The sequence below is a fragment of the Telopea speciosissima genome, chromosome 8, assembly GCF_018873765.1.
Source record: "Telopea speciosissima isolate NSW1024214 ecotype Mountain lineage chromosome 8, Tspe_v1, whole genome shotgun sequence".
In the NCBI taxonomy this organism is placed as follows: Eukaryota; Viridiplantae; Streptophyta; class Magnoliopsida; order Proteales; family Proteaceae; genus Telopea; species Telopea speciosissima.
Window position 1 is genome coordinate 57,228,294 of NC_057923.1, and position 20,829 is coordinate 57,249,122.

The 20,829-nt window shown below is 38.3% G+C and overlaps 1 protein-coding gene across 3 annotated transcripts in view; it reads left to right on the forward strand.

The window, feature by feature from the left end:
- Nucleotides 1-9,517, forward strand: part of LOC122671615 (DNA repair protein RAD5A) — a 60,885-nt gene extending 51,368 nt beyond the window's left edge. For 2 of the 3 annotated variants that reach the window (XM_043868945.1, XM_043868946.1), the window contains exons 16-21: nucleotides 753-1,028; nucleotides 1,233-1,433; nucleotides 5,805-5,898; nucleotides 5,995-6,066; nucleotides 7,872-7,970; nucleotides 8,857-9,517. In XM_043868945.1, coding sequence (XP_043724880.1) covers nucleotides 753-1,028; nucleotides 1,233-1,433; nucleotides 5,805-5,898; nucleotides 5,995-6,066; nucleotides 7,872-7,970; nucleotides 8,857-8,979 — 865 coding nt within the window. In that variant the 3' untranslated portion in view covers nucleotides 8,980-9,517. Of the gene's footprint in view, nucleotides 1-752; nucleotides 1,029-1,232; nucleotides 1,434-5,804; nucleotides 5,899-5,994; nucleotides 6,067-7,871; nucleotides 7,971-8,856 lie in introns of those variants that run through there. The other variant, XM_043868947.1, reaches the window with a different exon arrangement.
- The last annotated feature ends 11,312 nt before the right edge of the window (nucleotides 9,518-20,829 follow it).

A 20,829-nucleotide genomic window follows, 5' to 3' on the forward strand; every position in this document is an offset into this window, starting at 1 on the left:
TTTTATGGTTTAAATGTGTTTATTAAGCTTAAATAAGGCTGTCCATGAAGTTTCGTGCCTAAATATGGCCAAATACCCCGAGATGGACCCCAAATATTGCAGAAAAATGCAATATTTCGAATATTTCACGATATCTCGGATATTTCGGATATCTCGGTAGGCCCGAGATACCGATATATCGCGAGATATAGTACTATGCTTCCAAATGGGTTCGGGCCAGTCCAAGAAAGCTACTGCATCAGGGTAAGTTTGTAAAATGCTGTAGGACTTAACATCTTTAGTTTGCCGACAACCTAAACTCTAAATGCTACTGCGCTTGCAACCTTGCCCTTGAAGATACTCTTTTAGCAATTTCCAGCCTCAAATGTCCCATCTGGGTGATCTCTGAGTTAAAAAAAAAAAAAACTTTCATCTTTTTTGTTTCTTAACCATTTTCCAGATATTCTTTGTCTGTCTAAAAATGTGAGACAGGAAAACGATAGATCTAGATGTAACTGACATGGGTCACAAGTGGCACATCCCTTCATTTATTTCTTTTTTGTTGTTGATTGCCTTCTAGTTCATGAGCATTAGATTTGTGTTTCACAACCATCTGGACCATTTTCCATATGTGCCCTAGCTATCCAAAACTGTAAACAATCAGATGTATACATTCATCTACAATTGTTAATTATTATTTTTTAAATAATAATGTTTTATGGGAATATTCTACCATGACATTGGTTTCTGATGGATGGCTCTTACATGTCCAGTCGTGGTGATACTCAAGAATTCTCAGATCTCAATAAGCTTGCAAAACGTTTCCTTAAAGGTGGTGAGGATACCCCAGAAGTTCCAAAGAATGTGCCCTCAAGGGCTTACATTCAGGAGGTTGTGGAAGAGCTGCGCAAAGGAGAAAAAGGAGAATGTCCAATCTGTCTTGAAGCTTTTGAAGATGCAGTTTTGACACCTTGTGCCCACCGTTTATGTCGAGAATGCCTCTTGGGAAGCTGGCGAAGTCCTACTTCTGGTCTTTGCCCTGTTTGTAGGTATCTCCAAAATCCATTTCTCTTGCCATCTCACTGCCTTCCTAACTATTTTTTCTTTATAATTCTTATTAAGTATGGTAGTGATATTGTTCACTAATGTGTCCTTGTATAATATAGATTGACCTTTTCTTTTGTCTTATAGGAAATAAGATAGAGAAACACAATTGGGTTTATAATATCAGAACCTTTTTCCTTTGTTTACAGGAAAACCATCAACAGACCAGAACTTATTACTGCCCCTACTGATAGTCGATTCCAGATTAATGTTGAGGAAAATTGGGTGGAATCATCCAAAGTTTCTGTTCTTCTGCAGGAGTTGGAAAATCTTCGCTCATCTGGATCCAAAAGCATTGTTTTTAGTCAGTGGACAGCATTTCTGGACCTTCTTCAAATCCCTCTATCTCGGTAACTTTTTTTTCTATGTAAAAAATTTAAAGGAAGTTAAACTTGCATTTGTATTAAACTACTATGTTCTTCATTTTTGTATTTTCTTGTGGAGATAGAATATAGGGTAGATCATTATTTTCTCTGGAGGGCACTGCAGGGAATGCGGTGCACCTGCATGGAGTGTGATTCAACATTTATATAGGCCATATCTGGAATTTCCTATTACAAGCTTAATTTAATTTTCTAATCCTATTCCTAACTGATGCAACCTGGGTTATGGAACCCCAAATTTGGGTCGCTATGGGCCCACAAGAATGATAATTAACTTAAATTGAATGATCAATGGCAATTCTGTAAATATCCAGAACAGTCCAGTACCCATTTGATATAGGTAAATATAATGTGGGAAGTATTAGTAGTTGAATTTAAAGAGGAAGGACGAACAGTTCGTATTTGTAGTCTGTTAAATCAGTAATAGAAGTCAAGAGAAGAGAGAGAGAGGAGGAAGATGAAGAAGAAGACAGACGACGAGAGGAAGAAGGTTGCACAAAAAGTTGGGCAGAGTTGGTTGATACCTCTCCCCTATATTCCCTAATATGAGATAAAGAGCTAATATTACATAAAAACCCTTATACTAACATGTAGTACACATATGGGCTTTTTCCCATTCTATTTACTATTCTACCCTCACAACATGGACTTCTAACACTCCTCCTCATGCTGGAGAATAATTCTCATACATGTCCAGCTTGCTTTGGAGGGTATGGAACTGCATTGAGTTGGTTTCTTTGGTGCACACATCAGCTAGCTGATTCACTGTCTTCACAAAGGGAGTACAAATGTAACCAGAGTCAATTTTTTCCTTGATAAAGTGTTGATCAACTTCAACATGTTTTGTACGATCATGTTGCACATGATTATGGGCTATGCTAATGTCAGCCTTCTTGTCACAGTACAACTGTATGAAGCCCTCAGTCTCAAACCCCAATTCTTGAACGAGTCTCTTCAGCCATAGGAGTTCGCATACTCCATGTGCCATGGCTCTAAATTCTGCCTTTGCACTTGATCTGGCCAGCACAAATTGTTTTTTTTTTTACTTCTCCAGGTAACCAGATTCCTGCCTACAAAGGTGCAGTATTATGATGTGGATCTTCTATCGGCAACAGAGCCTGCCCAATCAGCATCAATGTACCCCTCAATTTTCAGGTGGTCATGTCTAGTGAACAAAAATCCTTTTCTTGGATAGGACTTCAAGTACCTGAGAATACGATACATAACATCTAAATGTCCACTCTTAGGTGCGTGCATGAATTGAGTCACTATCCCAACGACAGAAGAAATATCCGGATGAGTAAGAGAGATATATGAACTTCCCCACCAGTTTCTGATACTTCCTTGCATCAATTAGAGGGTGTCCACCGTCGTCACCTAATTTATGATTTTGATCAATAGGTGAGTCAGTTGGTTTACAACCCTACATCCCTGTCTCCTTCAGAAGGTCCAACACAAACTTTCTTTGCCAAATATTTATGCCCTTTTTTGATCTTGACACTTCAATTCCCAAGAAATATTTCAAGGGGCCTAGATCTTTAATCTCAAACTATTGTGCTAAATAGGATTTGAGTCTCTTTATTTCTTCTCGATCATTCCCAATTGCTAAAATATCATCCACATAGACAACTAAGGCTGTGGTATTATCACTAAATTGACGGATGACCGATGAATCATCAGCCTGACTCTAGGTGTATCCATTATTTAGAACGACCTGCTTAAACCTCTCAAACCAAGCCTTTGGAGATTGTTTAAGACCGTAGAGAGCTTTTTTAAGGCGACACACTTTACCATTAGCTGTAGGAAACTTGAGCCCTAGAGGAACTTGCGTACACACTTCCTCTGCCAAGTCCCTATGGAGAAATGCATTCTGTTTCCTATGATGCAATCTCTCCTACAGATTTTGCTTTTTTGGCTGCCCTTTCCTCAACTCCTATTCTATGAGGCCATGGTTAGCCTAAGTGGAAGGAAGCTGTAAGTAAGGAGATGAGGGCTCTTGAGAAAAGTTGTACCTGGGATCTTGTTGACCTTCCAGAAGGAAGGGTACCAGTAGGTTGTAAATGGGTCAACTCAATCAACCGTTGAAAGGTATAAGGTTAGGCTGGTAGCTAAGGGATATAGTCAATAGGGTAAGTAAAAGCTCTTGTTCCTTTCCAAGCAGCAATGAGAAGATCCAACTCAGAAGGTTACCTTATTCAGGAACGGGAGGCAGAGGAAGTGGATCTGAAGAGGATTGTTGGCAGGTTTCCCTCTATCTTCTTTTGTATACCAGTTCCTCTTTCTGTTTGTCACCCCCTCAAGGCTAGGTTCTTCTTTTATACTAGCTCCCCTTGGTTTTGATGTGGTTACATCATCAACATCCACATCCTTGGGTTTCTCCACATCATAGAGGGAGGAATAGGCAGCGAGTGATGATTAACTGCCTATTGTTATACCCACACTCGCCTTGAAGAGGTAGCTTGGAGGGAGATAAAAAAAAGGAACAAATTCATAGAAGGTAACATCACTAGAGACAAGCCTCTTCCGGGAAGAGGAATGGTAGCATTTGTTGCCTTTAGTGTGGCAGGAGAGTAGCTAAGAAACTAATATGAGAGAATTTGGATCAAGCATAGTACACACAGATTTGTTAATATGAACATAACACACACACCCAAACACTTTGGGAGGGAGAGAAAAAAACAGAGGTAGTGGGAGACAAGATTTCCAGAGGAGATTTAAAGCAAAGAATAGAGAAAGGCATACGATTAATCAAGAAGGTGGCAACAAGAAGAGCATTAGACCAAAAGGTCTGAGGAACATGAATGCCAAACAACAAGCTTCTTGTAGTTTCTAACAGATGGCAATTTTTTCGCTCAACCACCCCATTCTGTTGGGGGGTATCAACACATGCAAGTTGATGAACTATCCCATTATCAGTGAAAAAGGTTTGGACCCCCATACATGTATTCACCCCCTATTAGATTGGACAATCTCATGCTGTGTCAAATTGGGTGCATACCATGTGGTAAAAATTCTTAGAAGCATCATAAACATCATTTTTATATTTCAACAAAAATACCCAAGTATTACTTGAGCAATCATCAACAAATGTCACAAAATAGTGGTAACCAAACAAGAAGTGGTGGGAGAAGGTCCCTAAACATCAATGTGCACAATATGAAAAGGAGTAGTAGATCGATGACCATGATAATGATAATGAGACTGACAATGTTTAGCAAACAAATAAGTTTTACATTGAAATACATGGGAACTAGAAAAAGAGGAAAACAAAGGCAATTGGTTTTTCATAACAAAAAGGACGGATGCCTCAAATGCTGATGCCAAAGCATCACAACATCAACAATACTATCACGACGCTTGCAAACAAATGATTTTGCTTCTTTCAAAAAAGATGGTTTGGGATCAAGAAGGTAGAGCCTGTTTTCCTCACGTCCACTGCCAATAGTCATCTTTGTCACCAAATCCTAAAACAGACAATGAGAAGGAAAGAAGGTAACACAACAATTCAAGGACTTGGTTAAATGACTCACTGACAGAAGATTTATCAAAATTTGGGACCTGAGGAACAGAATCAAGGGATATGGAGGAATTAGGTCAAACTCTACCCTTACCAAAGAAGAAAGAGATCCATCAGCAATTTTACCTTTATCTCTACCAGAGCAAACAATATAGGAGTCATAATACTAAGACATACCGGTCATGTGATTGGTAACGCCGGAATCAAGTGACCTAAGAGGAGGAAGGTACGGAAGTAGAGGCTTGAAGGGAATAGGCTGAAGTACCTGACTGAGGGAGGAAAGATGTAGTTGTGGGAGAAGAGCTTCCCAACTGTGTCATAACCCATTGGAAGGCTGCAATATCATCTTGTGTGAGGTAGTAGTAGTAGCTGTCCGCTGGAGGTCCGGAGTAGTTAGGGAAAGAGCTTAAGCAGCAAATCAGGCCATGTGGATAAAACTTTTTTAATCCTTGAATATCAATCCCCACTGCTGCAAACATTGGTCTTTGTTCCCATTATGGATCTATTTCCATTTGTTTTCCCTCATCTGGTGGAGTAATGGTGCTACCTGCTTGTCATGTGAATTCATTTTATCTTCGGCTTCATCTTTTCCATTCTTGCTACTTTTCCATCTGAACACATTGAAGTGTTGATTCTTTTATATTTTCAACCCCACCCCTGTTTTTTGGTTCCATATATACTGCCATGGCTGACAACTATCTTTGGTTTCTATTTCTTTTGGTCGAAATTACTCGACACAATAAGGAAAAAAAAGAACTCATTGAACTTTGTCACATACAATTATATTGTTCTCACTGTTTGCTTCCAAAATATCTTGCCAGAAATAACTTCCCGTTTGTTCGTTTGGATGGGACCCTAAATCAACAGCAACGGGATAACGTAATAAAGCAATTTTCGGAGGACAGTGACATCCTGGTTTGTCATGAAAACCGTGGATTTTTGGTTTATTTTATTTGTAATATGCTGAACATTATGGATTTAACCTTTTGAACATGGATGCTATAACCACAGGTGTTGTTGATGTCGTTGAAGGCCGGTGGTGTTGGAATAAATCTAACAGCAGCTTCCAGTGCTTTTGTTATGGTATTTTAGAAGATTTTAGCCTTCTTGCTTGTGGTAAAAGTTTGTTATTTGAGTTTTTTGCAGCAGAGAACTGGTACTGGTTAGAGATATACTCTCGAGTGTTATGGGCAAAACCATAAAGGGTATAGATTAATTAAAAATTAAATCAAACCTTGATGGATCATACATATATTTTTGAAGTTTTACAAACTAGTATAATACTTGTTGACTTTAAGGTAATTAAAATCCCAAAGAAATAAGTTCTATGAAAGATAAATCAATTACGGCTAAAAATACATTGAAGTAGTCAGCCAGTTCAACATGCTTGGTAGCTATTTCTTATTGATATTGTTAACTGTATGAAGCTACACAAACAATTAAATAACCTTACTGGAAAGGTCACATTGACACCCTTACCCAGCAGGGCCCCTCTTTTCTGGTAGGTGGACTTATATTTGCGCTTTGACCATTGGATAAATGGGGTATTTTCTGATTAGGCCACATCTTTGGTTGCCTATCTCCACCATATGGCCATTTGCGTATGAGGATCTTCCTCGTTTTTTCAATGGTCCCTTTTGAGCTCAGCTTCCTTGGGTTCTTGATCAATTCTCTAAGCAGGATGATGACTTGTGGAGATGTCAGATTGGTTTGAAACTTTGTTCATGCGTAGATGACAATGCGAACATGTCCACCAAGTTTGGGTGGTAACTGATTGCCATGTGGAAGTTATGCTGGTATGGCATAAACCCACCAGAAACCTGTCCTGTAACTTAATGTGGTAAATATATTGAGGCAGAAAAGAATTTGAAAAATGAAATTGTAAATATCATAAACAAATGGCATTTGTATTAGCTTATGGAACAATGATGCTTGTGATTGTGATGGTATTTGTATGATGTCAACCAGTTGTATGAATGGTTGCTTTATGTTAGCACTTATATGGCTTGATACTTCGACATGATTACCCACACTAAGTATTTTAACTTTGTAGGCAAGCAATACTATGATTTTCTTGGTTAAAATGACATAATGGTTTCGAGCCTGCATGGATCACTTAATCTCTTGTGTACCATGCATAGATGTGTTTATACTTTCTAGTTCCTAAACGTGCAATTCTGCATACTTGTGGCATTCCTTATAGTGATTGACAAGTGAATTTTCTTATTATTTTCCACATCTTTGAAACATTGTGAAATCCCTGAAAGCTTTAACTTCTAGTGCTTAAATTTCTATTTAAAAAAAAAATTAGAACCTTGGTCATGCAGTTCATAAATCTCAATATATTTGCCTCTGTTACACTCAAATGAGTTTAACTAAATTGGAAGCTATGCTGTAATTTAAATATTTATATCAAATTATTTTCTAAATTTTAAACATGTAATCATTGTCCTCATGTCGATACCCCATTACTCCTATTTCTCTTTCTCTCCCTCCCTCCCCTTGTATATATATGTATGGCAATAGGTTTTGTGCACGACCGTGCACAGCACCTCTCCCCTATATATATATATCAAGATGCATTTTTGCAGTTGTTTTAAGTGTCTGCCTTGTGCCATCGCGTATACTCTTCCTCCTGCTTCAAGCTCGTCAGTTAGGTTTTGAAATTTTGTTTCCATTTTTCACAAAATGCCAATCTAACTCTTTTGGTGATTAGAGGGAGGTGATGGCCACTTGTGTATGAGATGAGTATATCCCAATCATGGATTTCCATCTCTCTGTATATGCCAAGCTGAGCTTAGTTTTCCTTTCAGTTCTGTTTCTATCTTTTGATTAATTTCCTCTTGGCAGGAGATAAGCTCAGTCTTGTTATTGTTTATCTCTTATAGGATCCATGGTGGAACCCTGCTGTTGAGGAACAAGCTGTCATGCGTATTCATCGCATTGGTCAAACTAAAAGGGTAATGATCAGACGATTCATTGTGAAGGTACAGTTTCTTCTAAATTTTAGTCAAATGTAGTGGTCCAAATTTTTTTAGTCCTTCCTCAGATGAGAGAATGGTATTTAAGAGTTGAACTAGGTTGCTTGAGTAGGTTCAATGCCCAAAACATTGATAGAACCTGATTCTTCTCAGTTATTTTTTTTGGGGTGTGCATGCGTGTGTTGAGGGTGGGGGGGGGGGGGGGGGGGAGGGGGGAGGGGGGAGGATTACTGATTATTGTCAGCTTGATCTAGAAAGCTGATAATTGCCGACTTTCCTTCTGTACATGGGTTGATAAATTATCTAAATCTGCATTTATCATTGTTTATTGGAGCTGCTTGTTACCTAGTCCTTAAAGCATGCACCCCTCCCCACAGGGTCTGTCTCTCTTGTGTTGTTTTTAAGGTCGTAAGGTAATCTTATTGCATTATGGATAATTTTTACGCGGAACTCATGGATTAGGCAAGAGGTATGTTGTATGAAAGCCAGAATTTTAATGTGTGCAAATTCTTTTAAATCCTTTCTAAATGTCGGAACTGAACCTCTAATGATTCATAGGATATTTTGACCAAATTACCCCTATTTAACCTAATTTTTTATATGTTCCTGGGTTATTTCCTGTGCATGAATTGCCAATCCACTTGGTAATCCCTTTTTTTTTTTGGGGGGGGGGGGGGGTTGTGGATCGGGTCGGTGGGTTAAGCTATCCAAATGATAATCCAAGAGTACCATTTTGGACAAGTGGCTATGAGGCTATAAGCACATCTGTGCTACCTAAGGCCTGTCGAATTGGATTTTGGTCTCTGGTGCCCAGAACCTGCCTGACAGGGTGAATTTAGCAGGGTTTAAACTTTGGAGTGATTGATAAATGATGAACATGTTCTGGTGGCAGGGAACAGTCGAAGAAAGAATGGAGACAGTGCAGGCCAGGAAGCAACGGATGATCTCTGGTGCTCTAACCGATCAGGAAGTTCGTACTGCACGCATGGAGGAATTGAAAATGCTCTTCACATAGATCAGAATTGGTCATCATGTTCCAGGTGTGATCTGGTGTGGAGTGAATTGTGGTATAACCTCTGCTTGCAAGTATTGTCAAGTAGAAACCCATTTTTGAATGCAGCAACAAACCCAAGATGCCTGGCACCATGTGACTAGATTTATACGAGTGGATTGATCTCATTACTTTTTTATAAGTTAATCAATCCCATTCTGGTATTCTTACCACAAGGATGGTGAAATGAGTGGTGGGTATACTGTCACATCGTGCTGCAATTCTATTTTGCAAACTGGGGATGTTGCGAGTGCCAATCCTATACTTTGCTGACAGGAAAAAAATTAGTGTCTTTTTTCCTTTCAACATTCTTTCTACATTGAGGATGGCTTTTGCTGTAGCAATGGTATCCTATGTCTTCGCTGAACGAGCAACAAAAGGAACCTTGTGATATTGTTCTAAAGTTATGTATTTTCTGAGATAAAGTAAGAAACAATACATATCCTTATTTAAGATCCTTAGACGTCAGTATATGGGGATTTCAATTAAATTTCATGATAAATTTCTGGTCTTATACTTCATATTGTTTAGTGGATGTCACTATCACTGGTATTTTCATTGCTTGAGGAATATGCCGCGTGGAGAGAATTGACATACGTTTACTGTTAGAGCTCTAACTTCAAATTCATCAGGTTCCCTAATTTTGTTATGATTCTTCCCTCTTACCTGATTCTACTTTTGCTGCTCATGTTTTAGCAATTGACTGGGTGAGAATATATATTGCTCTTAATAATCTAAAGTGGATTCAGATTAGCTCCCTTAAAAATGATGGGAGCTTCTAGTTGTAACCAAATTGGTTACAAGTTAAGACTAACCATAGTCATTTTGTTGTGACATCACAGATGGGGCTGAAAATTTGTGGATACAAATCCCAATTTTCCCTATTCGCATGTTTAGCTTCAGCCAATCAGAGTTTGCCATTTGGCAAAATAGAATTAGGAACTACAAGAGGGTGTGTGGGACTATAAGGGTGCATAGGGTATGACATTAGATGGAAGGGTAAATATTTGAATTTAAGGTCAAATTTACCATATCATTCTTTTCAAGTTGCAGAATCAGACCATGGTTATAAATATAACTGTAATCAATGTGGTTACAATTAGATTTTCCCAGAAAGGTTTAAGAGTGACTTGTTACTCTTCTCAGTGAGATTAATGTCAATTTTTTGCTTTTGATCCGAGTTAGTTTTTTGAAATGTTTCTGCAGAAGTCTTATATGGTTTCCTTGGTAATTAGTCTTTCTTCTAACATTGATGCTTTCCACATGTTTTGTAACCTTACTATCTAAGAAGATATGATTACAAAATTTTCCCTTTTTCTTTTCAAAAATTGATTTCGTTTCCCTTTTACTTGCAACCAAACAGTGCCTCTATATTTTGTACGGCACTATATGAACCAAGGCAGTAGGTAGGCTACAGTTTTGATGGACAATTAATCAACTATTTCTAGCTTTAGGGCAAAACCAAGAATCAAAGCTACTCCGTGTGGACAATGTTATTGATTTAATTTCCATTGGGAGATACTCGGAGGGAACATTCTATAAGGGTTTGGTTCCATTGCTTTACTGCAACTTTTGTTTGAGCTTTGGGTTTTTTTCCATTGCTCTACTGTTCCTTCAGTTTAAGCTTTAGTTTTTAAGGTAGGTTCCCTTGCACACACTACTAGAACGGCTCAATTACATTAAATGATTGAAAACATTGTGGCCGAAAGGAAGATAATTGTATTGGAATGGAACAACAAAGTGTTTTATTGAAATGCAATACAAAAATTTGAAAAAATTTCAATTCATGCTCTGGATCTTGTGCAAAATAAATTTGATGGTATTTAGGTTAATCATGCAATTACTGCCCGTTGATGTAGAACCTGTATCATAAGGTTGGGTTCTTTTCCTTGATTTTTCACGCTTCAATCTGCTTCTACTCATGTATAATTCAAAAAAAAAAAAGAAAAAAAAAAAAAGAAAGGGGACAAATGGAAAGGAAATATGCAATAAATTTTAGGGAGGGGGATATCTTATAAGTTAAGTAAATAGTGGGTAGTGAAACCATGGTTTGTAATCTCGGTATCGGTGTATTGGATCGGTCTCGGTATCACCCAGAATCGGGTCATTTTGGACGCATTTATCCTTACTTTTTAATTGAAAAATAACAATTTTATTATCTTTTTATCCTTGGCTGTACAAATATCGGATAGGGATCGGTCTTGGCCAATACTGATCCGATCCGACCAATATCGGCTGATCCAATTCGAGATTACGAACCATGAGTGGACAATATATTTAATGAGGAGAGAAAAAAGAGACGCATATTTAACTGGGAGTGCAAGTTTGGCCCTATCAGCCCGAGCCCGCCCCTTGAGCCCGAACAGGGCTTGGACTGATACCTTGGCCCTGATGCTAGTTCAAGGTCGGGAATTTTTGACCCTGAGTTAGGGCTGGGCTGGGCCAGGCTTGAGGCTTTGGGCTGAGCCTGGCCTGGCCCGGCCAAGCCGGACCCTGTCTTCTTCTTCTTCTCCCTGGCCTAGCCCAACCCCTGCATCTCCCTTCCCGCTTCCCTGAAAGAGTTGGACCAGAAATTCATATTTCATTCTCTACTCATGCTTTGCATAATGCTGAAGGCTGAGATGGACGAGGAACTATATCATGGGTGTGCACTATCAAGTGGCTTTTAATTTCAATTTCAACTATTCATGTTGAATTTTGAAATCATATATTAAAGCATATGATGTTCTGCGTATTTCTAGTCCCAAAGGTGGGGCATGAGATGTGTAGATCTTTTTAGTAGATGTTTGAGTGCCAATATTTATTTTTCATTTGTAATTGTTAAATCCTTTATCTGGTTAGCAAGTTTTAATCAACCAACCAATTTGACGGTTTAGCCAATTCAAAAGGTTCAGATCATTACTCCTCTTGCCTAAGATTGTTTACTGTCAAGGTCAATAAGGGCCCGACTCTGAGGGCGGGTTAGGATTGGATTTTTCTGACCCTGAGTCAGGGTCGGGCCGAGCCTGCTCCAGTTAAGGGGACTTAGGGTTGGGCTGGGGTTTTAAAAAGGTCAGCCCAACCCGACCCTATTGCAGGGAGGGGGGGGGGGGGGTACACACTTTTAACTACAAATTGGTATTCCCTCCATTGAAGCAAAATTTACAGGTTCAAAGGTTTGTGGATCTAAAATGCTAACCATACATATTTCCCTATCCGATGATTTCCAATGGGATAAAAATATAACTCGTTTTCTAACATGTAATTAGACTGTGATGGTCACCCTTTTGGGGGTATACACACAGAAATGTTGTTCTACATTCCTTAAAAATGATAATGATTCTTGTCACAGATGGGCCTGATGTCAGCAAAGGAACCATAGTCTCACTTCTCTGCAACCACCGTGATTTGAATGTCATTTACCTCCATCAGAAGCCTGCAATTCTCGATAAAAATTTAAGATACGCATATTAATAACATCTTCAACAATTCATACATAGCTTTCTGGAATTGGTTTACATTGAAACCATCTGAGCCTGGGGATTTTTCACCATCCATGTCAAAAACCACCCTCCTAATCTCCTCACAAAGATACAGGGGAACAGGAATTTGTAATGGGGGCACAGGCGCTGTGGCCTTGAACCAACCCTCCCATAGGTTTCCTCTCCGAGCTCAGTTTGTTTCTTCTCTCAAGCTCAGAAGTTCTTCTGAATTTTGCAATGAATGAACTGCCCATTGTTTTGAAATACAATGACATGGGCTGTGGCCGCCATTAAAGGAAGCAGACAGGAGAAGAAAAAGCAGAGTTGCAGAAGGGCTTCTCTCAGAAAAGGTTACCTCACTTCCCAAGTTTATCCCTTCAAATTGAAGCTATTTCATATATGGGTAGAATGTTTAATTTCATAGCCTATTCAATCTGTAACATGTTTACTTTTTTGCCTCTGTAGATTGACCACCAAGAATGTTAAGAGTAGTACTATTGGATAGTTACTTCTGATCCAATTTTTTCATAGACTATTCTCCTAAGCTGTTTGATGATTTATGCTCATATTTAAGGGATAATTGATATGCTTTCTGGAACATTGGCTTTGGACATTACATGTAGTTCCTTTATGGCTTTATCTCAATGGAAGAGCCTAGACATAATGCAATGCAAAAGAACAAAAAAAGCTAACTCACATTGATTCATAACTTATGCAGAACTGTTAAAAGTATTAAATTTGAATTCTATGTAACAAGGGCAGTTCAGTTTTGGAAATTCTGCTTTGTCTTATCCATATTAAGATGTAAGGGATAGGCATGAAGTCTCTGTCATTCGGTGAGCATTTTTGGGGCTTGTGGGTTAATCGATGAAGATGCTTCGAAACCCAAGTTTTATAGTAATAAACATCCCCAATTAAAGAATTGTAATAACTTAATGAGTTGATGGCTTATTATGATAATGTTTGGATTTGCTACTGGGTAAGCCAATTATTTATTTTTTTATACTTTTGTTTTGAGGAGGCTGAGTAACCCACAAGGCAAGTTGACAAATCTAATCTTTGACATATGTTTGATTAAATTGAAATACAATTGTACATTGTCTTAACCAGATATGCCAGGAGCTTGGGATATTATAGATACTGTGTTTTAATATGTTTTTAAATTCAATAGTATGATTAGTTGTGTTGGATCAGCTTATACATTTTGGTATAATTCATAAGGGGGTGAATTGTAGTCCTCTAGCATCCATATTACTGTAGAGTTAAGTAGAAGGAGTGTCTTTTTCAAGTTCTGTTTTTGTTTTTAACTTAAAGTTACAAAGTATGTCTAAGATCAAAGTATTTGAAGGGTTGAGTTGCTTTCAAAGGTTACTAAAAAAGTATAAAATGACTTTTGCAGATACAGGTTTGATGTTAACTGTTCTTCTAGAGATTATTATTTTTTTTTTTTGAGGGGGGGGGGGGGGTAAAATTAACTGTTGCTGATAGCTGCACTTTAGATACATTACCTACTTTTATATGATTAAGGTCTTAGTTGATAATTGTTACATCATGCTCCTGAAACAGGACTTAGTTTTGTCATTTTTATGGTTTTAAGGAAGAGAAGTATTCCCCCATCTCTAGTTGATTGGAAGAGAAAAACAACTGGTGCTTATTATCTCTCTTTCACTCCTTTTCTTCAGTAGAATTCTTAACAGATGCTATGCATCTATGTACTCCAATCCAGTTCATGTAACTCCTGCTCATTCCTTTTCTGGTTTGAGCCTTGGGGGGAGGGGCAGGGGGTTGTGAAACTTTTGCAAGTACTCCTTGACCTGTTGGAGAAAATAGCCAACCAGAAGTAGTTGAATGAGGCATAGTGAGTTGATAAAGTCTCTAGAAGATGAAGACTTAACTATATGTAGTTGAGGTAATTGGTAGCAAACTCTCATTAATAGGTCTCTCACCAAGCTTTCTTACAGCAAATGTAACCTGATCACTTCCATCTTTATATTCATTCTATTGTTAAATCACCCTAATCATAGGATCTGCATCAAGATTTGTAGCCCACATAAGCCCTAGGTCTCGTGTTCGATGAAGGGGAACCTACCATTGGATTGTGGATAAATCCCAACAAATGGATGATAACAACTATTTGGGAAAATCTATGAACAGTTACAGTAGAGATTTGGTTAAAAACTTCTATATTTCTGCTTCAATTCACACACTTCCTCTAATTGTGTTTTGTTCACACATGATTATTATGAATTGACAGTACAACTTTGGGGGTCTGAAATCTCACATTTGGACTTTTCAGACTCCATGAAGAATCTGAAGCTTCAGCTTCATTGAAAAAGGCTGTTTGGTCATGTAAATGACTGAAATTGGAACTTCTCTGTTTCCTTTGGAGATGCAGATCATGGTGGTTTCAGTTTTGCCTGATAAACTTCAAACTCAGTTAGTGTACATACCAATGTTACATATCAGTATAGGACCAGAAATTGCTGAAAACTGTCCAGAGTTGTAACTTAACTTTATTTTATTATTAACTTTTGATAAAGTTCTCAGTAAATGTGATTGGTGGATTTAGAACAGGAATAATTCTCAAATGCTTGAGGTTGAGGGAAAGTTTAACAAGCAAAATCACCCACATGGAGGTGATCCAAAAAAGGGTTTTGATTCTGATATCTCTCACTTTAATTATCACTTTGCAGCTTTAGTTTCTTGTTTCCTTTTGTGTGTTTTTTTTTTGTTCTTTAGTACTAACTTCAAAGAATTGATGTTAATATCAATAAGAGAGAAGGAAGATAAAAAAACAAACACTAAAGTGGGCATGTGTGCCATTTTCTACTCAAAAATTACTTTTTTCCTTTCAGAATTGATTACATTTATTTCTTGAGTTTATTGGAAATCCCAATTTCTAATTTTATTACTTCTTATATTTTAATGTTTGCCTATGAAAAACCCCTTAGATCTCACATGGTCATCACTAGGGAATCTCACTTTTTCAAAACCCTTTATTTATTTATTTTTTTAGCCTTATTTTGGAAGAATGCAATAGAGTAGCCTAATTACATTATTTTATGTACTCCAATTATAACCAACCATTGGAAGCAAAAAAGAAAAGAAAGGTAGTTGTATTTGAGCTGTTATAGGTCCCATTTTGATTCTTAAATCCTTCAACTTTGCTGGTACAAAGTGGACCCAACCTCTTATGTGTGTGCCCAATTAGGGCCTGATGTAGCACAGCTAAATCCCAGTTGGGTTATGTAGCTAGTGTGTTTTAACTTTGACCTTAATCTGATATGGCAAAGTTGGGTCCACCTTGCAATGATGCTGTCACGTTCTGAACCGTCAGATTCAGATTCAAATTCTGTAAATGCACCAGTGATCCCAATCTGAAGAATTTAGTGGTTGATAGAGGTTACCCCACATTCTTACCATATCCATGTCCCTTTGTTTAAAGGGAAAAAGGAGCCTGTCCGGAATTGTGGTTCCTATGCCCAGGCACAGGTCCCCACAAAATGACCATCCCACCCTAATGAAAGGTGAAAATCTTAATCTGTTGATGTTTTCGCACATTCTCTCATTGGTCCTGCGTTGGCGCAGATGCCATGCTTTTGGACATAAAACTCTCCCTCTTTTTTTAATTATTATATGGGTTTTAGGATTGCTGCCAAGCTGCGTCCAACCTGTGCCAAAGCTCAGCCGATGGGACAGCACGCAGGGGCATCCAACGCGGCTCCTCTCTAGCACGAGACAATGTCCAACACACATCCAATGGATGGGCTGGCACGATCCACAGACCAACACACATCCCAATGTGGATCGTGCCAGCTCATCCGTTGGATGTGGGCTGGAAACCCTCCCGCACGGGAGAGGATCCAAGTCCATCCAACAGGGGCCGCTTGGTCATTTCACAGCCCTTTGTGAGAGAGCATAGGGGCGCTGCCGGACAGGGATCTTTTTTCCCCTCCCTTGTTATGTTAAACCACCTAATCCACCCTAAAATTGATGTGGACTATTTTTTGATGATGTGGCATGTGGGCTATAATACGGTAACAATGTAACATTCTCCATTTAGAATCTGCGTTCCCTAGATCAAGGACACATCAATTATGATGGTTACCAGAGAGGATATGAATCGGCGGTTCGGTTTGATTCTGGTTGGGTTGATCTATTTCGATTTGTTACTTGGTCAACCTGAAACCAAATTGTAAAGAAAGTTTCGGTTTCAGTCAGATTGATTTTGGTCCGATTTGATTTGATTATTGGTCTGTAATTGGACTACCATCAGATTTCGTCTGGACTCAGTTTTTATCAAGTTTGGTCCACTGTCAGTTTCAATCGGTGCATTTGATCGATCTAGATTGGTTTTGCCAAGTTCCATAAAACCCAATCTAAAAACAAGTCATTAAAGGTTTGGTTCGAGCTGAATCAGTTGATTTTTGTCGGTCCAATCCTTATCTGAATCGGGTCCAGCCAATTTTGATCTAATTCCATTCTAGATTGACAGAAATCAATTGGAAATCGGCCAAATTCCATTTGAACCCTAGAACAAGAAGAATTGGGATCAGGTTTGGCCGATTCCGATTCCGATTCCAATTCAAACTCAATCTCTGATTTTAAAATCCATGATTAGACCACATCAACTTATCGTTGGATTGGAATCTAAAATAAAAAAAAGTATACATTCCAATCCAACGATGTTGGAACAGGATGTACAAAAATCTTCGTAGTACGTATCTATATCATATAAATACGCAATAGCCAATCCGTAACTTTAACGTCTGCGGTTTCTGATTGGGGAAGAGACAGGAAAGATAAATAGGGTCCGGGCCGTCAACGGTCTTCCCGACAGCTTTTTTTAAACTATTGTTTGCTTTGGCAGATAAGAAGCGTTTTTTTTTTCTTTCCTTTCTTTTATATTTAATTTTTTTTTCTTTTTCTTTTCTTACACGTATATATATTCGTTGTTTGTTTTATAGTAAAAAGAAGAAAAAGAGAGAAAAAAAATAAAATAAAATAAAAAGGAAAAACCCGGATTACATATAACGTAGGTTTCGGGATTTGAACTTTTTGGTTAATATTTTAAGTAATATTTTAAGTGTGGTTTTAGCTTTTACAGCACAGCAATAGTTGACTGTATTTTATTTTCTAAACCTCCAAACTTTGGTCTTCAAGGCTCTTCTTAAAACCTCCTGCCTACCTTACTCACTCTTTGTCTTGGTGTGTAATCGGGTCAGGTCGGGTCGGGTCAAGATATCCAAACATATCTATGCTAGATTTCCAGTTCTGCCCTTGATATAGTGTTTCCTTCCAATGTAGTCCCTTCTCTCTTTTTTTCCTTCTTTAAATTCTTACAAAGAAAGGTTTGAATTTTATTAAATGAAAATTCAGGAAATCTGATTCACTTCTCTTTTTCTTTTTCCTGTTTTTTTTTGTTTGGAGGGGGGGGGGGGGGGTGGTGGGGTTTCAAATGGATTTTAAATTAAAATTACATTGAATAAAGAATCTCTTTGTATGATTGATTTTATATATGATAATCAAGTAGTATCATAAAAGGGTTATATTTTAATCTCCTAATCCAATTCCCTTGCCTCATATAAGATTAATAGTGATTTTTTTTTTTGAGTGCAAAAAGTTGATAGTGTTTGGAAACTTACTTAGTGAATAAGGCAAATCTTTTTCTCACTTGTGAAGCTAATCTCCTAAATTAACAAGAATATCATGTTGAGTGGAAATGTATCAATGTTGATTTAGTAGAAAATAAGAAGAAAAATAAAATATCTTAAAAGATAATAAAATTAATTTTAAATTCAACATAAATTTAGGTTTGAGAGGGAAAAAATGTTAAAAAGAAACCATGAAGTCTTGGGTTTAGACAACTAAAAAACATGTGTTGTTATAATGTTATGGGAGAGGGTTGGCCACGCCACCCTCTCAAGGTAAGCGAGCGGCCTTGCCCAATGAGAGTGGAGGGATGGGAAGGATAAGGTGTTCCTTTCCAATGGGGAGGGGGGAGAGAGATAGACACAAGGTGGGCCCTCTGGCGGCATGTTCACCCTTTTTCCTAGTGTTATATTTTATAATAAGCTTTATTTGTTTAAAAGAAATTAAAGGGACATTTTTTTTGTGAATAATTAGGAATGAAATGTGATTTTAAACTAATTATAATTTATAAATGGTGGTTGTTTATTATTTCCCTCTAATTTTTCATTTAAAGAAACAATTTCATTTCCATTGCAAACCAAGATTTTTCTTTATATTTATCTTTAATTACTTATCGATATACTAGATATATTGACATATGATTTTGATTTGTTTTAGTTTAGTTTTGGTATGGATTTATATAATTTATAATAGGGAAAAAGAACATTGCTTGGTCGTGTGACTCCTGCACCCAAATACATGAGCGTTGAAATTACAATCACCCCTCCTAAAATAAAAAATCCCATCTGTGTTGATGCCTCTATGTGTGTTCTCATTGGCTCCTTTGCTGGTGCAATAGCTACATGACCAATGCGTGCTCTCATTGGCTCCTTCGTTGGTGTAACAGCTGCATGACCAATGCGTGCTCTTATTGGCTCCTGCGCTGGTGCAGGAGCTTCACGATCAAGTAGTGATCTCTTGCCCTTTATAATAAAAGGTACACCACCCAGTCGTGTGTTGTGGCGTGTACTTGCGCCCAGGGACAACTGGACACAAAATGACTGCCTCGCCCCCATGAAAAGGTAGGGGTGTGTTGGTCATTTTGCACCCAACTATGTCTGGGCACTGGTACACTCCACAATACATGACCGAGTGGTGTTCTTTCTCCCATAATAATATTACTCTTAGAAGATTATGAAAATCTTGAACTGTTTATCTATTCTTTTTTACAACAAAACTTCATGACCCTAGGTAGGTGTAAGGATCCTCTCCATAGTGATTGGATTGGAGAGGTCCAATGAAAGAAATGAGAGAGAGGAGCCTAGGATCTCTCTTGCGTTATGCTGACACGAGTCTTATGTGCCAAAAGTTATTGTAACAGTTGGGATCCACTATCCAATGAATCTACACACACACACACGACTCTTATGTGGCAAAAGTTATTGTAACAGCTAGGATCCACTATCCAACGGATCAACACACACACATTTGACCTCTCCAAATACCTAAAGAGGATCCGTTACCTTTGGGTTATCCATGTTATGCATTATACTGGCACGAGTCTTATGTGACAGAAGTTATTGTAATGGCTGGGATGCACTATCCAGTGTGGCCTCTCCAAATACCTAAAGAGGAGCTGTTACCTTTGGGTTATCCATGCTATGCATTATGCTGACACGAGTCTTATGTGGCAGAAGTTAATGTAATAGCTGGGATGCTCTATCGAGTATGGCCTTTCCAAATACCTAAAGAGGAGCCGTTACCTTCGTACTACCCATGCTATGCATTATGCTGAAACGAGTCTTATGTGACAAAAGTTATTGTAACAGCTGGAATCCACTATCCAACGAATCCACCGATGAAAGAAATGAAAGAGAGGAGTCTAGGATCTCTCTCTCTCCCACACACACACACACATATTTGACCTCACCAAATACCTAAAGAGGAGCCGTTATCTTTGGGCTACCCATGCTATGCATTATGTTGACACGAGTCTTATGTGGCAGAAGCTATTGTAATAGCTGGGATGCACTATCTCGTGTGGCCTCTCCAAATACCTAAAGAGGAGCCATTACCTTCGGGCTACCCATGCTATGCATTATGTTGAACGAGTCTTATGTGGAAAAGTTATTGTAACAGCTGGGATCCATTATCCAACGCTTTCACACATATTTGACCTCTCTAAATACCTAAAGAGGAGCCGTTACCTTTGGGCTACCCATGCCATGCATAATGCTGACACGAGTCTTATGTGGCAAAAGTTAGTGTAACAGCTGGGATCCACTATTCAACACACACACACACACACACACACACACACATCTGGCCTTTCCAAATACCTAAAGAGGAGCCGTTACCTTCGAGCTACCCATACTATGCATTATGTTGACACGAGTCTAATTTGGTAGGAGTTATTGTAACAGCTAGGATACACTATCCAGTGCATCCATCGATGTATTAATGTGGGGTCTATCCACAGCTGTAATCCACTTCTAGTCGAGATTTTGTATTGAACACCTTCTCTAGCTTTACTCGCATGTAATCGATGTACAATCAAGATCACTGCTATGCAGTGAGTCCACCTCTAAGTTTGCATTTAGCTGTATGAGTTGGAATCCTAGACATACATCTAAAAAGCATGTGTAGGGAGAGTACACATTCCTTTATTTTGAGAAGAAAACATAAAAATTATGGAGAAAGTTTTTTCGTCACCCACAGGGAA